General features: G+C 45.2%; 1 protein-coding gene across 2 annotated transcripts in view; it reads left to right on the top strand.

Annotated features, from left to right (window-relative positions):
• KIF5A (kinesin family member 5A) overlaps nt 1–21,741 on the top strand; it is a 44,287-nt gene that overhangs the window by 20,292 nt on the left and 2,254 nt on the right. Inside the window, exons 3-29 of one of the 2 annotated variants that reach the window (XM_079142507.1) lie at nt 5,549–5,636; nt 5,731–5,804; nt 6,190–6,294; nt 6,547–6,595; nt 7,013–7,068; nt 7,400–7,487; nt 7,747–7,871; nt 8,729–8,833; nt 9,012–9,160; nt 9,291–9,439; nt 9,719–9,894; nt 11,371–11,439; nt 11,879–12,085; nt 12,334–12,480; nt 13,188–13,376; nt 13,718–13,835; nt 14,196–14,260; nt 14,360–14,469; nt 14,836–14,937; nt 15,761–15,821; nt 16,059–16,130; nt 16,287–16,391; nt 19,033–19,249; nt 19,471–19,624; nt 20,120–20,202; nt 20,729–20,756; nt 21,212–21,327. In XM_079142507.1, the coding sequence (XP_078998633.1) occupies nt 5,549–5,636; nt 5,731–5,804; nt 6,190–6,294; nt 6,547–6,595; nt 7,013–7,068; nt 7,400–7,487; nt 7,747–7,871; nt 8,729–8,833; nt 9,012–9,160; nt 9,291–9,439; nt 9,719–9,894; nt 11,371–11,439; nt 11,879–12,085; nt 12,334–12,480; nt 13,188–13,376; nt 13,718–13,835; nt 14,196–14,260; nt 14,360–14,469; nt 14,836–14,937; nt 15,761–15,821; nt 16,059–16,130; nt 16,287–16,391; nt 19,033–19,249; nt 19,471–19,624; nt 20,120–20,202; nt 20,729–20,756; nt 21,212–21,290 (2,970 nt within the window). In that variant the 3' untranslated portion in view covers nt 21,291–21,327. The remainder of the gene's footprint in view (nt 1–5,548; nt 5,637–5,730; nt 5,805–6,189; nt 6,295–6,546; nt 6,596–7,012; nt 7,069–7,399; nt 7,488–7,746; nt 7,872–8,728; nt 8,834–9,011; nt 9,161–9,290; nt 9,440–9,718; nt 9,895–11,370; nt 11,440–11,878; nt 12,086–12,333; nt 12,481–13,187; nt 13,377–13,717; nt 13,836–14,195; nt 14,261–14,359; nt 14,470–14,835; nt 14,938–15,760; nt 15,822–16,058; nt 16,131–16,286; nt 16,392–19,032; nt 19,250–19,470; nt 19,625–20,119; nt 20,203–20,728; nt 20,757–21,211; nt 21,328–21,741) is intronic. The other variant, XM_079142508.1, reaches the window with a different exon arrangement.

The following is a 21,741-nucleotide window of genomic DNA, read 5'->3' on the forward strand; positions in this document are numbered from 1 at the left end:
ACCTTTAGTCTATGGGTATCTTTTTCTATGAGGTGAGTCTCTTGCAGGCAACATATTGTTGGATCTTTCTTTTTAATCCTATCTGCCAGTCTATGTCTTTTGATTGATGAATTCAGGCCATTAACATTCAGGGTTATTATAGAGATATGATTTGGTTTCCCGGTCATTTGATTCATTTTTTAAATTTTATTTATTTATTTGTTCGACACAACTTGTTTCCTCCTTTATTTGACAATTCCTTTAAGATAATTCCTCCCTTTGCTGATTTGCTTCTTTGTTTTTCACCTCTTCCTCATGGAATATTTTGCTGAGAATGTTCTGTAATGCTGGCTTTCTTTTTGTAAATTCTTTTAGCTTTTGTTTATCATGGAAGGATTTTATTTCATCGTCAAATTTGAAGGTAAGTTTGCTGGGTATAAGATTCTTGGTTGGCATCCATTTTCTTTCAGGGCTTGAAAAATGTTGTTCCAGGCCCTTCTAGCTTTTAGGGTCTGGATTGAAAAATCTGCTGATATGCGTATTGGTTTCCCCCTGAATGTAATTTGGTTCTTTTCTCTCACAGCCTTTAAAATTCTGTCTTTATTTTGTATGTTCGGTATTTTCATTATTATGTGCCTTGGTGTGGGTCTGTTGTAATTTTGTATATTTGGAGTCCTATAAGCCTCTTGAACTTGATTTTCCATTTCATTCTTCAGATTTGGGAAATTTTCTGATATTATTTCATTGAATAAATTGTTCATTCCTTTGGCTTGTTTCTCTAGGCCTTCCTCAATCCCAATAATTCTTAAATTTGGCCTTTTCATGATATCCCATAGTTCTTGTAGATTCTGTTTATGATTTCTTACCATCTTCTCTGTTTGTTCAACTTTGTTTTCAAGGTTAAATATTTTGTCTTCAATGTCTGAGGTTCTGTCTTCCAGGTGTTCTATCCTATTGGATATGCTTTCTACGGAGTTCTTAATTTGGTTTATTGTTTCCTTCATGTCAAGGATTTCTGTTTGGTTTTTTTTCAATATCTCTAACTCTTTATTGAAATGATCTTTTGCTTCCTGTATTTGCTCTTTTAATTGTCGATTGGTGCATTTGCTCTTTCATCTCATCATTCAGTGCATGCATTTGCTCTTTCATCTCATCGTTTGCTTCTCTGATCATTTTAATTATGTACATTCTGAACTCCTTTTCTGTCATTTCTTCTGCCCTGCTGTCATTGTGTTTTATTGATGTAACATCTAGATTTGTTTGCAGCATTTTCTTTCCTTGTTTTCTCATATTGTTCAGGTATCAGTGGACCGCTGAGATATTGCAGATTTCCTCTATTGACTTACAATGTCCCTGAAGATTTCTATATATATCCCCCCTTAGCCTTCAGTAGGCTGAAGTCTTGGAGGAAGTTGATAATGCGGTGCTCCACAAGGAAGCTGCCTCTCTAGGAGTGGTGGCCTTCAGGTGGGGTATAATCCCTGCTAGTGGGCAGAGGTGCCTCCACTTGTTGACCAATGGTCATCCAAAGGGGACCTAGGCTGCGGGCTGAGGCAAGGCCTGTTTGGGCCTGAGTCTCTGGTTTTACCGTCCTTGTGGGGAAACCTCACCTGGCAGGGAAGACTCACCCGGTGGGGAGGTCTCGCTGGTCAGTTCCCTCTTAGAGGTTCCCCTCAATTTACAGCTACCGCCTGGGCTGGGCTGCCTTCCTCTGCAAAGTTCCCAGGGGCCCGGCCCTACCTCCTGGGCCTTGGAGCCTCACCCTTCACAGATGAATCTCCTTAGGCTGCCCCTCCTCAGAGAATCTGCCCGCAGGCCTGGAACCTTCGCTCCGCCCTAAGCCTGTCTCTGTGCGGCTCTTCCACCAAGAAGCCTCCTAGATCCTGGGACCCTGCTCTGCACCTAATCGCCTGGCTATGCGGCCCCTCCTCTGAGCAGCCACCTGGGGCCCCGTACAATCGCTCTGAGTCCCAGAGACCTGCCACACACCTCTTCCTCCAGACAGCCGCCCAGTATTCCGGTGCGGTCACTAGGAGTCCAAGAAACTCACTGTGTGACTCCTCCACCCACCAACCACCCGTAGCCCTGGGCAATCAATCACTCCAAGTTGAAGTGACCCTCCCCGTTCCTCCTCCTTCTCCAAATAACCCCCCGGGTGTTCAGGAGCGGTTGCTCTGAGTGGCTCTGAATCCACGTGACCCGCTGCACGGGTCCTCTGGGCACCGCCTGGAGCTCTGGTGCGGCCACTCAAGACCAAGCGACCCACCACGCTTCTCCTCCAGGCAGCCCCCCCTGTGTTCAGGAGCGGTCGCTTTAAGTCCAAACAACTCACCACTCGCCTTCTCCTCTGAGCAGCTGCCTGGAGCGCTAATGCAGTCACTGCGAGTCCACACGACCAGCCGCGCTCCTCCTCCTCCTCCTCCTACTCCTCCGGGCTGGCCCCGGTGTTCAGAAGTGGTCTGAGTCCAAACAGCTCGCCACACAGCCCCTCCTCTGGCAACCGCCTGTAGCTCTGGTGTAGTCACTCTGAATCCAAGCAGCCGCGCTCCTCTTCCTCCTCCTCGTCCTCAGGGCAGGCCCCGGTGTTCAGAAGCGGTCGCTTAGAGTCCAAATAGCTCGCTGCGCGGCTTCTCCTCCGGCAACCGCCTGTAGCTCTGGTGCAGTCACTCCGAATCCAAGCGGCCACGTTCCTCCTCCTCCTCCTCAGGGCAGGCCCCGGTGTTCTGAGTCCACACAGCTCTCCTCGCCACTCCTCCCCTGGGCAGCCGCCGGATCCCCAGTGGTTGCTCCGAGTCCCAGCGCTGTGCTGAGCAGCCTCCTTTACGGCGCTCCCAGCTATCCCCAGTCTGTGTCTTTTGATTGATGAGTTTAGGCCATTAAAGTTCAGGGTTATTATTGAGATATGATTTGGGCTTATTTTTGGTTTTTAACTTGGCTTGGTTTCTCCTTTGAATGGATTTTTCTTTAAGGTAATTCCTCCCTTTGCTGATCTACATTTTTGTTTTTCATTTCCTCCTCATGGAATATTTTGTTGAGAATATTCTGTAGTGCAGCCTTTCTGTTTGTAAATTGTTTTAACTTTTGTTTATCATGGAAGGATTTTATTTCGTCTTTACATCTGAAGGTTAGTTTTGCTGGGTATAGGATTCTTGGTTTGCAACCATGTTCTTTCAGAGCTTGAAATATGTTGTTCCAGGCCCTTCTAGCTTTTAGAGTCTGAGCTGAGAAATCTGCTGATATCTGTATTGGTTTCCCCCTACTTGTAATCTGATGCTTTTGTCTTGCAGCCTTCAAAATTGTATCTTTATTTTGTATGTTAGGCATTTTCATTATAATGTGCCTTGGTGTGGATCTGTTGTGATTTTGTGCATTTGGTGTTCTGTAAGCCTCTTGTATTTGATTTTCCATCATTTTTCAGGTTTGGGAAATTTTCTGATATTATTTCATTGAATAGGTTGTTCATTCCTTTGGTTTGTATCTCTTGCCTTCCTCAATCCCAATAATTCTTAAATTTGGTCTTTTCATGATATCCCATAGTTCTTGGAGATTCTGTTCATGATTTCTTACCATCTTCTCCATTTGGGTAACTTTATTTTCAAGATTAAATATTTTATCTTCATTGTCTGAGGTTCTGTCTTCCAAGTGGTTTAGTCTTTTGGTGATGCTTTCTATTGAGTTTTTTTATTTGGTTTATTGTTTCCTTCATTTCGAGGATTTCTGGTTTTTTGTTTGTTTTTTTTTTAGAATCTCTATCTCTTTGTTGAAATGATCTTTTGCTTCCTTTACTTGCTCTTTCAACTGCTTATTCGTATTATCATTCATTGCCTGCATTTGCTGTCTTATCTCATCCTTTGCTTCGTGAATCATCTTAATCATGTATAATCTGAAGTCCTTTTCTGACATTTCTTCTACCATACTGTCACTGGATTCTATTAATATAGAATCTAGATTTGTTTGGATCATTTTCTTCCCTTGTTTTTTCATGTTGTTCATGCATTTTCCCCTCTAGCAGTGCAGATCTGGGGTACTGCAGTTTCCCCCCATAGGCTTATAGTGACCCTATAGGTTTCCAAAACCTTTTCTTTAAGGGGGAGATCAATATTAGCGGTACCCAGTTCAGACAGTATGCAATCCTAGACCAAATACCCCCTATGAGGGCATTAACAATATTGTCAAAATAAACAATGAATTCAATTATTATATTCAGTAAAACAAACAGATTTGCAATAAGGTCTGTAGTTTCTAATGGAGGACAAAGAGGATGCACAGGGGTGTGTAGGATGTAGCTGTTAATGGGATAAGAAAAGAATATCTAGAAGTTCTAGATAATAGAAAGAGTGAGAGTGTAATCAAAAGAAGAAGTTGGTTGTTAGCATGCGAAAAAGGGAGAAAGAGACTCAGGGAATAGGTAAACAAAAGGAAAAGAGAGCAAGAAAAGTAAAGAAATAAAAACTTAAAAATTTTCAATAAGGAGAAAAAAGAAAATCTACACTATAAGAGTCATATAGTATTCAAACCTCCCAGTCTTCAGTAGCCTGATACATGAGAGGTATCTGACAGTGAGCTTCAAGTCTCCAGCAGGCATCTCAGGATGGGATTTGCCTCACCTAAAGATCAGAGCTATGGCTTCCAGGATTATCCAAGATGACTGCTCTGGCTTCCAATGTGTTGGCAAATGGGGAGCTACAGCTCGGGGTGTGGGCGTGGTCGGCTGGAGGTCCTGGAGGTGGGGTATGGTTGGTCAGACATGGGTCCTGGAGTGGGGTGTGGTTGGTCTGGTTGCAGGATCCTGGAGGCGGGGTGCAATAAGTCGGTCTGGGGTCCTGGTGATAGGGCGCAGTCAGTTGGTATGGGGGTCCTGGTGGCAGGGAGCAGTCAGTCTATGTGAGGGCCCCGGAGGCAGGGAGTGATCGATCAGGCTGAGGAATCCTGGAGACGGGGCTCAGTCAGTCCGGCCAGGGGTCCTACAGGTCCTGACTATTGTCTCAAAATGGTGGCAACCATGTGTAATCAAACCTGTAGGTACTGTTGACAGTGAACTTCCAGGCGACAGCAGGCAGCTAGCGCTTCACTGGTGGTCTGAGGTCAGTTTGCTGACTGCTGTTGGACGATCGGGAGATGAACCTTGGATGGTGGATGCTGGATAGGTGAAAGACAGGCGATGGACAGGCAAGAGGCAGGCGAATGGTGGATGACAGGTGCCTGACAGTGAGCAATCTGAACCGAAAAAGGCATCGATATGCTGGCAGACTGCAGGTGATCACAGTAGACAATTGGGGTAAACAGCAGGGGATTGATAAGCAGCAAAAACTGCCTTACCAAGACACAGATATCCTCTGCTTGAAACCCGAGTTATGGAGCGACAAGGAACACAGCCTCCCTCTAGTCCACCATCTTGGATTTCCTCCAGTTTGCGTCTCTCTCCAATTTCTCTCAACTCCCATATTTCCCATGTATTTGGAGGATCGAAGAATGGGGTACCTTTATCAGGCTGATGGAAGGGTCTGTGGCATTTCTTCTCCCTCCCACTTTTCCTGCTGATGTCTCACATCTCTTATTTTCACTCCAGGGGAAGCCATATGTCTTTGACCGTGTGTTCCCCCCAAATACGACTCAGGAGCAAGTTTATCATGCATGTGCCATGCAGATTGTCAAAGGTAATGGATGTCTTTTTAGAATGTATTTTCTCAGGCTTCTCATTCCCTATCTTACTTATCTCTACTTGCACTATTTATCTGCTATCTCTTCCAGATGTCCTTGCTGGCTACAATGGCACGATTTTTGCTTATGGACAGACATCTTCAGGGAAAACACATACCATGGAGGTGAGGGTTCTGACTCTATTGGGGTAAGGAGCTAGGAATGCTAGTGGAAGACCAAGGACTCTCAGTGGGGGCAGATGCAAATGGGTACAGAGAATGAACTGAGGGGCAATGTTTTAAAGGAAGTTTAATTGAATCCCTTCAATCTGGTGCAGTTTATCTCCTTTCCACTGTTCCAGTAGTCTTTTGATCTGGAAAAGTAGCAGCAATCAAAGTCCAAAGGACTGCTCAGTTATCTCCTTCCATTACAAGGTAGACATGGTGATGACCATCTCCTACCTTAGGATGCTCTTCCTATCACCTCTTACCTTTGTGTTCACTTGCATACCTTGAGTTGTCTCATCCTTCCTGAGTCTCAGTCTCATACTGGAATATCCTCATTCCCCAGGGAAAGCTGCATGACCCCCAGCTGATGGGAATCATTCCTCGGATTGCCCGAGATATCTTCAACCACATCTACTCCATGGATGAGAACCTTGAGTTCCACATCAAGGTGATCAGGGCATGACAGCTGGGCATCTTCAGATGGGGACTGGGAGGAGAAGGTCTAGAATGAGCCTGCTGAAGATCTTGGGCTCCCAACATCACTCTCCCCCTCTGGTTACCTCCATTCTTCTCCATCAAGACGTTCTTTCCTGTTCTTCCCACCCACCATTACCCTTTGAGTGGGTCACATTAGTTTGGAATTCCCACATTAGAGTTAAGATAAGCCTTCTTCACTTCATACTCCTTTCTCCCTAACCAGGTCTCTTATTTTGAGATTTACCTGGATAAAATTCGTGACCTTCTGGATGGTGAGTGTTTAGCTTCAGTGGGTGAGGGTGTGTGAGGAGGGTGAGGAAAGGAAGATCAGCTTGCTCTGGGGATTAGGTGCTGTTTGGTATACAATATATCCTCATACCTAGGTCCTTTAGCTCCACTCACCAAGAATTTCTAAAAACTGGTAAGCTCAGAAGATGAGCTTAGAAGCCCAGATCTATACATACACAGTTCAAGAAGAGAGAGAACCCTGCAGCTGGAGCCCAGCGGAGGATAAGGAGGCGACAGAGGAGGAGGAACTGAGCCTTCAGTGGGAATGTGGAGTTTGGGCTTCAATGGGAAGCCTTCCTCTGATTAGCACTTAGAAGAAACCACCATCCAATTTGACTACAGGGTTCAGAGGGGTGGGGTGGAAGTGCTGATTTTGCTCACACTGCATTATCTTGATTCAGTGACCAAGACAAACCTTTCTGTGCACGAGGACAAGAACCGAGTACCATTTGTCAAGGTGAGAGCGGGTGTGACACTAGTGTGGAGTCAGTATATTGAGAATGGGGGTGAGGGAGGTGGGTGGGTCAGTGACCCAGTAGTTGAAGGGGTGAGATGTGCTAAGAGGTCTAGGAAAAAGTCAGGATGCCTGGTCACGATGGCTTTTTTTTTTTTTTTTTTGGTGGCTCTGGGAATCAAACCCAGACCTTGCACATGCTAGACAAGTACTCTACTGCTAAGCTACACCTCCAGCCCAAAAGATAGCATCTTGAAAGGTCACTTGGTAAGTGTGCAGGCAACTTAATTTGCAGATCAGTGTTTATGGGACACTGTCTATTTGTCCCATACAGGGTTGTACTGAACGCTTTGTGTCCAGCCCGGAGGAGATTTTGGATGTGATTGATGAAGGGAAATCAAATCGTCATGTAGCTGTCACCAGTGAGTGGGGATCTTGAATCCAGGGGCATGCATCTCTTTGATGTCCCCTGGGGGTCAAGCAAGCAAGGGAGGGCCTTGTCCTTCAGCAGAGGGGCCCCTTTGTGTGCAGCCTACTACCTGGGAGTTGAGATGGCATGGGTTGGTCCTGGCAGGTCCCTTCTCTCTCAGTGGGTGAGAATGACAGCCAGTAGAAGCTGGGACTGAGTGCTGCAGGTTCACAGGGGTTGATACAGATCTCATTTCTCCTCTGCTCCTACAGACATGAATGAACACAGCTCTCGAAGCCACAGCATCTTCCTCATCAACATTAAGCAGGAAAACATGGAGACTGAGCAGAAACTCAGTGGGAAGCTGTATCTCGTGGACCTGGCTGGGAGTGAGAAGGTTTGGAATCCTATGGGTTGGTGGAGAAGAAAGCCTTGTGGGGAGGTTGCTTGTTTTATAATTTAAAAAAAATTTTTTTTAAACTGGCTGTGGTGGCACACACCTGTAATCCCTGACTTGGGAAGCTGAGGCAGAGGATCACAAGTTCATGGCCAGCCTCAGCAATTTAGCAAGGCCCTAAGCAAAATAAAAAAATATAAATGGATGGGGATGTGGCTCAGTGGTTAAGTGACCCTGGATTAAATTCCTAGTACCAAAACACAAAACAAAACAAAAACCTTTAAAATTGAGATATTCAGGGCTGGTGTTGTCGCTCAGTGGTAGAGTGCTTGCCTACCACATGTGAGGCACTGGGTTCAATCCTCAGCACCACATAAAAATAAAGATATTGCGTCCATCTACAACTAAAAGAATTTTTTTTTAAAAAAATTGAGATTCCCAATCAGAAAGTTCACCATTTTAAAGTGTACAATTCAGTGGGTTTAGTGTGGTCACAAGGTTGTATAACCATTACCACTATTTAATTCCAGAACATTTTTATCACCCATTAATAGTCACTTCTCATTCTCCCCTCTGTCTGTCCCCTGGCAACCACTAATCTACTCTGTCTCTATAGATTTGCCTGTCCTGAATATTTCAAATAAATGGAATTATATAATATGGGAGTAGGAGTGGCCTTTGGCAAGAGAGTATAGTGGAATGGAGGAAGGGCCTTCCCTGATTCTGGCTAACACCTCTTACTTTGTCCTCTTCTCCATTCCCTTCCCCTTTTTTTGGACTGGGTCCCCAAGTGGAAAAGAGGTAGTAACAATCTTTATAGTTGCTCCTGTCACACTTGTCCCCTAATGCCCTGGCAGGTCAGCAAGACTGGAGCAGAGGGAGCTGTGCTGGATGAGGCAAAGAATATCAACAAGTCACTGTCTGCTCTGGGGAATGTGATCTCTGCATTAGCAGAGGGCACTGTAAGTGTTTCCTTGGTCCCCTTCACTCCAACTGCACCTCATCTCCCCACCTTCTCATAGTGCCACCCTATAATTATACCCCAACTTGTGGGTTGCTTGATCCTTAGGTATCACCACTGTTCTTTCTGATCTCCTTTTGAATTTATTTTTCTAATTTATGGTGTCCCTCCTCTCCCAGAAAAGCTATGTTCCATATCGTGATAGCAAAATGACACGGATTCTTCAGGACTCTCTGGGAGGAAACTGCCGTACAACTATGTTCATCTGCTGCTCACCTTCCAGCTACAATGATGCAGAGACCAAGTCCACCCTGATGTTTGGACAGAGGTCAGTGGCAGAGTCCCCAGAGGGACAACTGGTGCCCAGGTCCCTTTTCACACCCTGGGGCTCTCTCCCTCAGGTGTCACTCAGGCCTCACACAGGTTTCATTCATCTCTTTGTTCTTCTGTTCATCCAGGGCAAAAACCATTAAAAACACTGCCTCAGTGAATCTGGAGTTGACTGCTGAGCAGTGGAAGAAGAAATATGAGAAGGAGAAGGAGAAGACTAAGGCCCAGAAGGAGACAATTGCAAAGCTGGAGGCAGAGCTGAGCCGGTGGCGCAATGGTTAGATGGGGATTCTTTGGGGATGAGAGGCACTAGGAGGAACAGCCCTGCTTGGCTGTATTTAGAGCCAGGCTGTCTTCAGGGAGGGCTGTGTTTCTGAAAAAGTGCAGTGCAGCAGTCATGAGGGAAGGGAATAAGGGGACTGACTACCCCACTGGAACCCCCAAAAGGTGGAAAGTCTACTTGGGAGAGAGATGAAGACTTGGAATGAGGGGGACTGGACTTGTGCATGTAACTTTTTCTTCTCCTATTTCTCCCCTTGTTCTGCCCCTCTGCCAGGAGAGAATGTACCTGAGACAGAGCGTTTGGCTGGGGAGGATGCAGCCCTGGGGGCTGAACTCTGTGAGGAGACCCCTGTGAATGACAACTCATCCATTGTGGTGCGTATTGCACCTGAGGAGCGGCAGAAATATGAGGAGGAGATCCGCCGCCTCTATAAGCAGCTTGATGACAAGGTGAGGCACAGGCAGGGCACAATAGACAGGAGACACGGGATTTAAAATTTTAGCTTATTCTGCCTTTTTCTGATTTTAAAAGAGATAAATGCTCATTTTTTAAAATGTGGAAAATGAATTAAAAAATATAGAAAATTGGTACCATCCATTATCTGACCATTCAAAAATAATACTGCTAACATTTTGCTTTCCTCTATGCCTACATCATACAATTGAGATATACTGTATACATAATTTTACATCTTATTTTTTCATTTTTAGTGTTATGAACATTTTTTACTCCATTAACAATTCTTCATAAAAATATTTTTGGGGGGCACTGGGGAGTTGAACTCAGGGGTGCTTTACTACTGAGCCACATCCCCAGCCCTTTTTTTTTAAAATTTATTTTTATTGTAAACAAATGGGATACATGTTGTTTCTGTTTGTACATGGAGTAAAGGCATACCATTTGTATAATCATACATTTACATAGGATAATGGTGTTTGATTCATTCTGTTTTTTTTTTTTCCTTCCCCCCGCTCCCACTCCTCTTTTCCCTCTATACAGTCCCTTTTTCCTCCATTCTTGCCCCCCTCCCACCCCCCATTATGTGTCATCCACTTATCAGCGAGATCATTCGTCCTTTGGTTTTTTGAGATTGGCTTATCTCACTTAGCATGATATTCTCCAATTTCATCCATTTGCCTGCAAATGCCATAATTTCATTATTCTTTATAGCTGATATTCCATTGTGTGTGTATGTGTGTGTATATATCACAGTTTCTTTATCCATTCATCAATTGAAGGACATCTAGGTTGGTTCCACAATCTGGCTATTGTGAATTGAGCAGCTATGAACATTGATGTGGCTGTATCTCTGTAGTATGCTGATTTTAAGTCCTTTGGGTATAGGCTGAGGAGTGGGATAGCATCCCCAGCCCTTTTTTTCAAATTTTGAGACAGAGTCTCAATAAGCTCTTAGGGCCTAGCTAAGTTACTGAGGCTGGCCTTGAACTTGCAATCCTCCAGGGTCCGGAGCTGCTGGGATTACAGGTGTGGGCCACCATGCACAACTTAAAAATATTTTTAAATGACTGCCTAAGGGTCCACTTATTTAACCATTCACTTATTACGGGGCTTGTAGTTTTTTGTTTTACTATTATAAATAACTCTGAAATGACTGCCTTTTATGCACAAGATTTTGTTTGATTTGGTTAGAATGGAATGCTAGAGTGAGATTTCTACATTGAAAGATGTGAAAGATTTTTGCTGAATATTGTCAAGGTTATATCAATATCCTGGAAGAAAGGAATTTAGAGTATGCTGGGGTCAGAGAAAGAAGCTGAGGAAAAGACCTCTTTTGAGCATATGAGCTTTCTAACTCAAAGCCTAAACTACCTGGAATTTTATTGGATCCTGCCTTTCCCACAAAGCTCTAGAACTCTAAACTAGAAGGAGTGGGTTCCCTCACTGTGTTCCCTTGTTTCCAATAGGATGATGAGATCAACCAGCAGAGCCAGCTCATCGAAAAACTCAAGCAGCAAATGCTGGACCAGGAGGAGGTAGTGGGAGAGGGCAAAATGCTAAAGGGAAGGGGTTTGTGTTCATCCTTGAAAAGTGTGAAAAAGGCCTCTTTAAAATCAGATGGAAGGGGCTGGGGATATAGCTTAGTTGGTAGAGTGCTTGCCTAGCATGCACAAAGCCCTGGGTTCAATCCCCAGCACCACACATACACACATGCACACAAATCAGATGAAAGAAGGGGCATTCTGCTTAGGGGCTAGTCACCCCAAACTGTAGCAGTCTGAGAACTTCATTGGGCTGTTACTAAAGCACAGCTGTTGGAGTCCAGGTGCTTCTTTATTCTGTTTCCCAATTTCTGTGAAGCTTAATGCCTACTTCTTTTTGACTTTTGCTTTGTGGGGGGCCTTGGCTCCCCCAGGCCCATAGAAGTGATCATTAACTGCTTGCTCCCTCACATGCCCATCCTCTCCTTTGAAGCTGCTGGTGTCCACTCGAGGAGACAATGAGAAGGTCCAGCGGGAGCTGAGCCACTTGCAGTCAGAGAATGATGCTGCAAAAGATGAGGTGAAAGAAGTGTTGCAGGCCCTGGAGGAGCTGGCTGTAAACTATGACCAGAAGTCCCAGGAGGTGGAGGAAAAGAGCCAGCAGAATCAGCTGCTGGTGGATGAGCTGTCCCAGAAGGTGGTGAGTGGCCTACCAGTGGTCTAAGGGCTCCCTGACCTCAAAACACCATCCGTGTCCAAGGGAACCACTGATTTCTTTTGGGCTGTGTGATATTTGCATCTGTGTACTGCTGTGTTATGTCAGTGTGTTATGACACTGTCCCTCACCATGCCACTGTGCTTTGCCATGTTGAAATGAGAGGCCTCTGTTCGGGCTGGGGAGGGAAGCAGGAGGATGGCAATGGGAATGACCTGAGGGGCTGTCCCCAGGCCACCATGTTGTCCCTGGAGTCTGAATTGCAGCGACTCCAGGAGGTCAGTGGACACCAGCGAAAACGAATTGCTGAAGTGCTGAATGGGCTGATGAAGGACCTGAGTGAGTTCAGTGTCATCGTGGGCAACGGGGAGATTAAGCTGGTGAGTGGAGAGAAATGGCAGTCTAGTTCAGGTCATTTTTGCACTGGGCACTGGAGGGACAATCCAGATCCTCTGAGGTACCTCAAAAGGTAACCCAAAGAGCTCAGAAATCTGTCTTCAGTCTAGACTCACAAATACAAACAGAGGTTTGTGTAGCCTCCACTGAAAAGATGCATTCTAAAGGGTACAAACAAAGAAGTGAGGTGTGCTAGTGGTGGGATCGAGAAGTGGAGCACAGAGTTAGGAATGACATATGCAAATCTGTGCAGTGAGAATGACTGACCTGGGTAATCAAGCATATCAGTTTGTCTACAGAAGAAAATCAAGCCAGGCATGGTGGCAAGTACCAGTAGTCCCAGCTACTTGGGAGGCTGAAGAAGGAGGATTATTTGAGTCCAGAATTTAGAACTAGTCTGGACAACATGATGACACCTTGCCTCAAAATAAAATAAAGTAAAATAAATAGGAAGAAACAGAAAATCATAATTGATTTTTAAGATGGAAGAGGAAGATTATCAGAAATGGATCTTTAAATGTAGATAGAGGGTCTTAGAATGAAATGCCAGGTGATAGCTGATAAAAATCCTTGGAAAATACTTGTCCTACTTGAATCCCTGTGCATGTGGGTTTATGCAGAAGGTGGAAAGGAGAGGGTAAAGGCTTCTCTACCACAGGGAAGCATCTCTTCCTCCTCTGCCCACCCTCAGCCAGTGGAGATCAGTGGGGCCATTGAGGAAGAGTTCACTGTGGCCAGACTCTACATCAGCAAAATCAAATCGGAGGTTAAGTCCGTAGTCAAGCGGTGCCGTCAGCTAGAGAACCTCCAGGTGGAATGTCATCGCAAGATGGAAGTGACTGGGCGGGAGCTCTCATCCTGCCAGCTCCTCATCTCACAGGTGAGTCCTGAGAGGAGAGAGAAGGCTATTGTGTGGTTATGGGTAAAACTCTTAACACTCACCTTAATGTCAGCATCCTATGAAAGTCAAGGACAGAAGAGCTGGGTGGCAAGGGAGTAAGATCCAGGCTGAAGAAATGGAGGCTCAGGCAGTATTGCTATCTGAGCTGAGGCTCTAAAGAAAGAGTCTCCATGGGAATGGCCCCTAGCCCTACATCCACATGGATGGTGCAGCAGGAAGGGAGGGCTTGGGAGTAGAGCTGGAGTTCATCGAGGTTGGTGCTGCTTAGAGTTTTGTGCTTTACTCCATTTTCTTTTTCTCCCCATCCTTTCTTCTACCAGCATGAGGCTAAGATCCGCTCGCTAACGGAATACATGCAGAGTGTGGAGCTGAAGAAGCGACACCTGGAGGAGTCCTATGACTCCCTGAGTGATGAGTTGGCCAAGCTCCAGGCCCAGGGTGAGGCCTTCTTAGACCTCTGTCACAGCCATCCTAGAATCTGAGATTCCAAAGGGTCAGGAAGGGAAAGTCACAAACATCAGTAGAAACCACCCAGTAGCCACTCACTCAAAGCATCAGCCTGAATCATCAGTGCCAATTCATATATTATTTAGTCAGGCTTTAGCATATAGCTCATTTTATGAGCACCTTATACCCTCCCTTGTTTTCTTTCCCTGCTGTATCAAATTGGACTGTCCTAACTAGAAGAACTTCCCTGCAGGCCCATCCCTTGACCTGCCTGGAGTTTTGGTCACAACATAAATTTTTTTTCTGAAGGAGGTAGGTTTGATGTAAGATGTCTTCCCCACTTTTCCTTAGAAACTGTGAATGAAGTAGCCTTGAAGGACAAGGAGCCAGACACTCAGGATGCAGACGAAGTGAAGGCGAGTGGGGAGGTTGGGCGGTGGGTGACTGGGAGTTGGCCAGGGCTGTGCTGGCACCCATGGAATCTGGCTCTGAGCATGGGGTGGGGTTGTTTGCAGAAGGCCTTGGAGCTGCAGATGGAGAATCACCGGGAAGCTCATCACCGGCAGCTGGCCCGGCTCAGGGATGAGATCAATGAAAAGCAGAAGACCATTGATGAGCTCAAAGAGTAAGGGTCCCTGAGGGTGGCTCAAGTCTCCATTGGGCCCGCTTACCTTGCTGTGCCTACTCAAATAATCCTTCTGGATCAGGTTCTTTTAACTTCTATGTGTCATTCCCTCAACAATGACATAACTTCACAGCCCAAATTCAGGAGATACAAACATTAAAGACTAGTCCCTGTACGTTTTGCCCTTGTTAGAGAGCTCAGGGTTCCTTACTGTCATGTAAATATGACCTGAGTCTGCCCCTGATATCTGAAGATAGATATCTAATTGGACTCCCTCAGGCAAGAAGAAAGCACAATTTGAAGGGCCGGTCTTTCCTTCCTCTTCATTAACATCTTTTTCTCTCCAATGCTCCTGACCCTCTGTAGCCTGAATCAGAAGCTGCAGTTAGAGCTAGAGAAACTTCAGGCTGACTATGAGAAGCTGAAAAATGAAGAACATGAGAAGAGCGCCAAGCTTCAGGAGCTGACGTGAGTGAGGGGTTTGCCTGCAGACCAGTGTCCATATAGACTCTGACCTGCTCAGATGCACTTGCAGAAGCAGGTCACACACATAGCTGTGATGCAGTGACTCACAAGAAGCAAATATGATGGGGTGGGAAAGGTTTAGAAAAATGGAGACCATCAGAAATAAGTGCAGCTGAGGATTAGCTGACATGGTGGCAAATGGCTTGCAGTGTTAAGTGTGAAAATCAGGTTACAAAGCAGTATGAATGGTCTAATCTGATAAAAATTTGTATGTGGGGCTGGGGATATAGCTCAGTTGGTAGAGTGCTTGCCTCACATGCACAAGGCCTTGGGCTCACTCCCCAGAACCACACACACCACACATACAATTGTATGTGGATATATATGCCTAGAAATAATATTCTGCAAGCTGGGAGCAGTGGCACATGCCTGTATCCACTACTTGGGAGGCTAAAGAGGGAGGATGGCAACTTCAAAGCTAGCCTGGATAACTTGTGAGAATATATCCCAAAATAAAAGGGTGATGGTGTAGCTCTGTGGTAGAGGACCCTGGTCAAGCCCTAGTACCAAAAAAATTTTTATTATTTAAAAAATAATGTGCAAAGATGGACACCAGGGTTCATCGTAGTTTAAGCTATAAGTGGTAGAATCATGACTTTTTATAAAAACTTCTAACTTTTAAAAATTCTTTTCTAATTTTGGCACAGTAAACATTAGTAACTCATACAATAAATAATAGTAAAATATAGATAAAAGGAATGGAGTAGGAGGTGAGAGGAGGAGAGTCTTGACAGTTTGTTTTCTTCTCCTTATTCTTTTGCTGTAGATTTCTGTACGAGCGACATGAGCAGTCCAAGCAGGACCTCAAGGGTCTGGAGGAGACAGTTGTGAGTGGTTTCCTTCTGTACCAAGTTAACAGGGTGGGCAGGGCTGCATTCCCTACCCCAATTTCTTCCCTACCACATTGCTTTCTCCTTTGCATTTAGTCTGTGGCGTAATCAGAACACATCTTTTCCTAAGGGATGAGTGACACTTGACTGTATAGACTGAAGCTTCCAATAGTTTTGGAGAGAGTAGGCAGACCTGGTGACTTGCTATCCCCAATTTTTCATCATTCTTTCCAGGCCCGGGAACTCCAGACCCTCCACAACCTTCGCAAACTGTTCGTTCAAGACGTCACGACTAGAGTCAAGAAAGTGAGTGACATCCTCCTCATCTTATCAGCTCCATATATTCCTCCCCTCTTCAGACTTCTGCAGCCCTGCTGTTCCCTGTGGAATTGGCTTGGCCTGGCCTGGGTGGGACTGGTTTGGCCTCAGGATAGCCACATTTTTCTCTCCATCTTTAATCAGAGTGCAGAAATGGAGCCCGAGGACAGTGGGGGGATTCACTCCCAAAAGCAGAAAATTTCCTTTCTTGAGAACAACCTGGAACAACTTACAAAGGTTCACAAACAGGTAAGAATGCAGAGAAGGGGTAAAGAGAACTTTTGAGGTCAAGTCCCCTATGATACCCAAATCCTTGGAAGTCCCTTAGATTTAGGAAAATCTAGTTGTGTGTTTTCCTTACTTTTTTTTCTCTACTAATCTTGTCTTTATATCATATTTGGTCCCACTTTTACCTTGTTCTTTCTTTCATTCCTGTTTTCACTTCTCAAAGTTTCTGACCCACTTCTGTTCAAAGAATGTTCCCCAGGCCTAAATTGGAGGGAGAGGTTGAAATGGACAGAGGTTGAAGAGGCATATGGCCTTAACTGTACACAATGAATAGCAGAGGACTGGGGGTATAGCTCCGTGGTAGAAAAGAAAGAAAGAAAGAGAGAGAGAGAGAGAGAGAGAGAGAAAGGAAGAAAGAAAGAAAAAGAAAGAAAGAAAGAAAGAAAGAAAGAAAGAAAGAAAGAAAGAAAGAAAGAAAGAAAGAAAGAAAAGAAAGAAAGAAAAAAAGAAAAAAAGAAAACAAAAAGAGGAGTACTGGTATATCAGATCTTAGTTAGAGATGGAAAAGCAGGGAGACAAAAAGGGGAATTGGGCTTTCTCCCATGAAGGGAACTCCATCTGCATAGGCCTGGGGCAAGCATATAGGACATTAAATGATGTGTTTGAGATGGCTCAACCAGCCCCTGGTCAGAGCCAGTCAGAACTACTGTGTATTAAGCTGCTGCCTCTCTGTCCCCCTCCTTCCTGCTGCGGTTCCTTAGGTGGATGACTGGGTTTCAAAGGTATGGGCTGGAGAGGTAAAAGGGCAGTCCAGAGGAGTCAGGACAGGAAATGTTTGGTGTGTGCACAACAGGAGCACCTGCACTAGTAACAAGGAGCTGAGCCTGGAGACCCTCTGCAGTCTCCACGGCCTTCTTCAATTGATTCGTAAAAGAAGCCCAACCCTGTAGCTGGCCTGTAGCTCAGTAGTAAAGCACTTGCCTAGCATGTGCAGGGTCCTGGAAAACCCAAACCAGACTTCATTCTCTTCCTTTTAAATCTACCTTAAGGCTGGCACAGTGGCACCTATAATCCCAGCTGGGGAATCTGTGTCAGGAGGATTGCAAGTTCAAAGCCAGCCTGGGCAATTTAGGGAGACCCTGTTTGAAAATAAGAAATTAAAAGGGCTGGAGATGTAGCTCAGTGGTAAAGCGCCCCTGTATTCAATCTCTAGTACCTCTCCCCAAAATCCTCCTTAAAATTCCAGCTAACTCATATTCCCACTAGCCTAGAACTTTGCCTTCTTTTCCTCTCAGTATGATGCACAGCTTATATAGTAAATACTTAGTACATCTTTTTTGTAAAGAATTTCCAAACCTGCAGCCCAGTGCTAATCTGCAGGGATTATTGATTTTATTTGGGCCTCCAGAGGACTTTACTACCATCTTTCTTTCCTTCCTTTATTATAAAACAATGTAACAACATTATAGAAAAGTTGAAACATAGCCAGGAATCATTTTTAATCAGTTCTGTCATTCTATTTTCATTCCTGTGTGTTCACTTTACCTCTCTGTCCAAATGCATATTAAATTGCTTAACAGCGCCCCCCAAACCCAAATGAATAAACAAGAAACAACCAGAGACCATTTGCTTTTCCTTCATTGAAGCTTCTGCCTCTTCTGAGTCCTAAATATCAAAAAACGCTCTCCCAAAGAACAGAGGCCTTATTTACCACAGTGTTCTACATCAGCAGATAGGAGTATGGGAAGAAAAAAGAGAAAGATGTAAAAATTAAGATAGAATCTTAATTGCCAGGGCCACAGCCCTAATGACAATTTTTAAGCTAAACTTTATCACAACAAAACATTGATTAAAATCCATAAGTTGTCCATATTAAAGCTGCATGGAAGGTTCTAGTTCTTCCCCTATACTCCCAGTGTTCCCTGCTATGCTGATTTGCCTGATATCCTCCAAGGCCTTGCTCCTTTTGCAGTCTGTAGTGCCCCCACTCATTGCGTGGAAGGATCAGGGAGTCTTTTCTGGCTGCAAGGTGGCTGCTACCGTAGTCTAGCTTAATTTAAATAGGAGAAGGACAGTTCAGAAAGTCCTTGAATGTGAAGGGAATGAACACAAATGTTTGTGAGACCTCAAACATTTTCTTTCCTTCCTGTGGGGCACCATGTGTATATGGATGTGTGTGGAGGCTCCTGAATTCCAGCTTCTGCCCCTGCTCCGCACTGCACCTGCCTGCACCCATTCTCCTCATTTTCATGTCCACCCTCCGGACTGTGGCCATGCTCTTCCTGCCCTGCCTTTTGCATGCCCACACATCCATCTCTGGGGAAGGGGTACCTCATTCCATGGGGGCCCTGAAGCTGTTGGTCTGGCACAAGCTGTGATACATGGTAAAGAGGAGTGTCCAGTTAAGGCAGAGTTCTGGGCTATAGTAGAGATGCCAGGTTTTGCTGCCTAGAAAATGATGTATGAAGAAAAGAACTGGATAGAATAGCATATTACATAAAGAGAATATGGTTTTTTGAAGAAACAGTGTGGTCTCCATCTTTGCTGACACTTGATTTTTCTTTATTCTCTTTCCCCACCCCTCACCCCACACATGACTGGGTGACTCAATCTTGGGTTGCTCTGCTTTCTTTTGGCCTCTTCCCTTCGGCTCACCCCACAGCTGGTACGTGACAATGCAGATCTGCGTTGTGAGCTTCCTAAATTGGAAAAACGACTTAGGGCTACGGCTGAGAGAGTTAAGGCCCTGGAGGGTGCACTGAAGGAGGCCAAGGAGGGTGCCATGAAGGACAAGCGCCGGTACCAGCAAGAGGTAGACCGCATCAAGGAGGCTGTGCGGTACAAGAGCTCGGGCAAGAGGGGCCATTCTGCCCAGATTGGTGAGTAGATGTCACCGTGCATGATGAGATTACCACCTGAAGCAAATTCAGTAAATTCCTGTGTGCCAAGCAGCTAAAGTATTGCTTCTAGATCCTTTTCCCCACTCCTCAAGAAGAAAAAAGTGATGAACCATGTTACAAGCAACTTGGTTCAGCCCCAGCAAAATGACTTCAGGAACCAGGGTAATCACATCCTCATGGTCATTTCCTCTCTTTCACAGCCAAACCTGTGCGGCCTGGTCACTATCCAGCATCCTCTCCCACCAACCCCTATGGCACCCGGAGCCCTGAGTGCATCAGTTATACCAACAGCCTCTTCCAGAACTATCAGAATTTGTACCTGCAAGCCACACCTAGCTCCACCTCAGATGTGTAGTGAGTGACCATGGGTGTGGGCTGCAGTCTGAACCTAAAGCTCTCTGAACCCTGGAAGGCATGGGATTGAGTCAATTACTAGTTGAAAATTATTTTCCTAAGTAGCTTAATTTCTAAATCTTTCTCAGCCTAATCATAGGTATTAGAAGGTAGGCATCTGTTCTCCCTGCGTGCTCTGTTTATTGTCCTCTGTTCTTGGGCATGGGAGGGTTGCATGGCTCTGTGGCTGAGAGTGAATGTGGATTAGTGGTCCACAAATAGTGGAGGGTATGATTTGGGAGGCTGAGGCAGGAAGATCATAAGTTTGAGACCAGCCTCAGCAACCAAGCAATACTCTTAGCAACTCAGTGAGACCCTGTCTCAAAATAAAAAATGAAAAGGACTGGAGATGTATCTCAGTGGTAAAGCACCTCTGGGTTTAATGCTCAGTACAAAAAAAAAAAATAGTGGAGGGTAGTTGCCAATCCAATGGGTGCATCTCTCTCCTGTACCCAGCTTTGCTAACTCCTGTACCAGCAGTGGAGCCCCATCTTCTGGTGGCCCCTTGGCTTCCTACCAGAAGGCCAACATGGACAATGGTGAGTGATCTTTGGGAACTCCAGTGCAAGTTGGGAGGTATGAGAAAAGTAAGTGACCCCATTTTATAACACTGACTAAACCTTTCTCATGTGTTGGGCTTAATTTAAATAAAAAGATACATAGGACTGGGGATGTAGCTCAGTGGTAAGAGTGCTTGCCTAGCATACATGAGGCCCTAGGTTCAATCCCTAGCATTACTATATATCTATATCTATATCTATATCTATATCTATATCTATATCTAGAGAGAGATATGGGGTGTGTATATAGCCATGTCTTCAGATCTCAGATCTTTCTTAGAAGTGGATTCCTTCTATTATTGACTGTGCCTGTCTCCACCTTCCCCACCTGTCCCTCTCTTTTCTCAAACAAAATAATGATGCAGCTTATGTAGCTGAGGATAGAGTGCCCCAATTTACTTTTTTCTCTAAGGGGTTAGGATGGGAGAAAATCTGGGGAGACCATTCCTAATACTCAGTTTCCTTTCTTCTTCTAACCCTGTGTTCTCAATGATGATCTCTTCAGGAAATGCCACAGATATCAACGACAATAGGTATACCAGGCCCCATTACCCTTGGGTTCTCTGAGTGGCACCAGAAGAAATGATTAAACTTCCCTCTGCCCTACTTACGAGTGTCTCTGGAGCCTTGAGGGGAGGCAGGAGGAAATGAGGATCATTCTTTCCATCCCTGGACATTGGGAAGATCCCAGGCATTCCTGTACCTCAGTGTAGAACATTCCCCTCCTCCAGCCCCTTCTGTGGCCTCTCCCCATGCTAGTTATGGGGCTGTAGACTTCTGATGATGTGGTCTCTCTCTCCACTGGGAACTTTGTGATCTTTGGCAAATTATTTACATATCCCTGGCCTTGCATTTCCCTATGTTCCTGTAAAGCATGAGTAGACCCTGCCCTTGCCCTGTTATCTCACAGGAATGCTATCAGAGCAGTGACCATGACAGGAATACTTTTATTTATATGAAGCGGATTGTGGTGTCTCTATTCCTCCAGGAGTGACCTGCCCTGCGGCTATGAAGCTGAGGATCAGGCCAAGCTTTTCCCTCTCCACCAAGAGACAGCAGCCAGCTAACCTCCCACACCAATGGCTATATAACCTGCACTTTCAGGTAGCTCTGGCCTCAGATGGCTTTCTTTCTTGTCCACAGCCTCTAGAGCTCCTTTTTCTAAAAAAATTTAACCATCTCAAAACATTTGCTATATAGTGAACTCTCAACTCCTGCTTTCCCCTGCTGGGGCTATATCTGCCCAACTGCTGTTTGTGGTGTGGATACTGACCTTACCTGTACTCAATGCTTTCCCTTTGGCTATAATAGCAACCACAGTACTGTTGTATACCACTAGGGGTCACTGCTGCATGTCAGAAGATGTGAGCAAGGACTGCTGTCCACGTAGGACCACACACTGGTCACAGATCTTAGATAATAGGAGACCTTGGGAGATCATCTCAAATATTCCTCTACCTCCACTCTAAAGTAATCTTGGATGGAAAGAGATTTTCAAAACTAAGACATCTTCAGTAA

This window comes from Sciurus vulgaris (assembly GCF_902686455.1).
Source record: "Sciurus vulgaris genome assembly, chromosome: 5".
Lineage (NCBI taxonomy): Eukaryota > Metazoa > Chordata > Mammalia > Rodentia > Sciuridae > Sciurus > Sciurus vulgaris.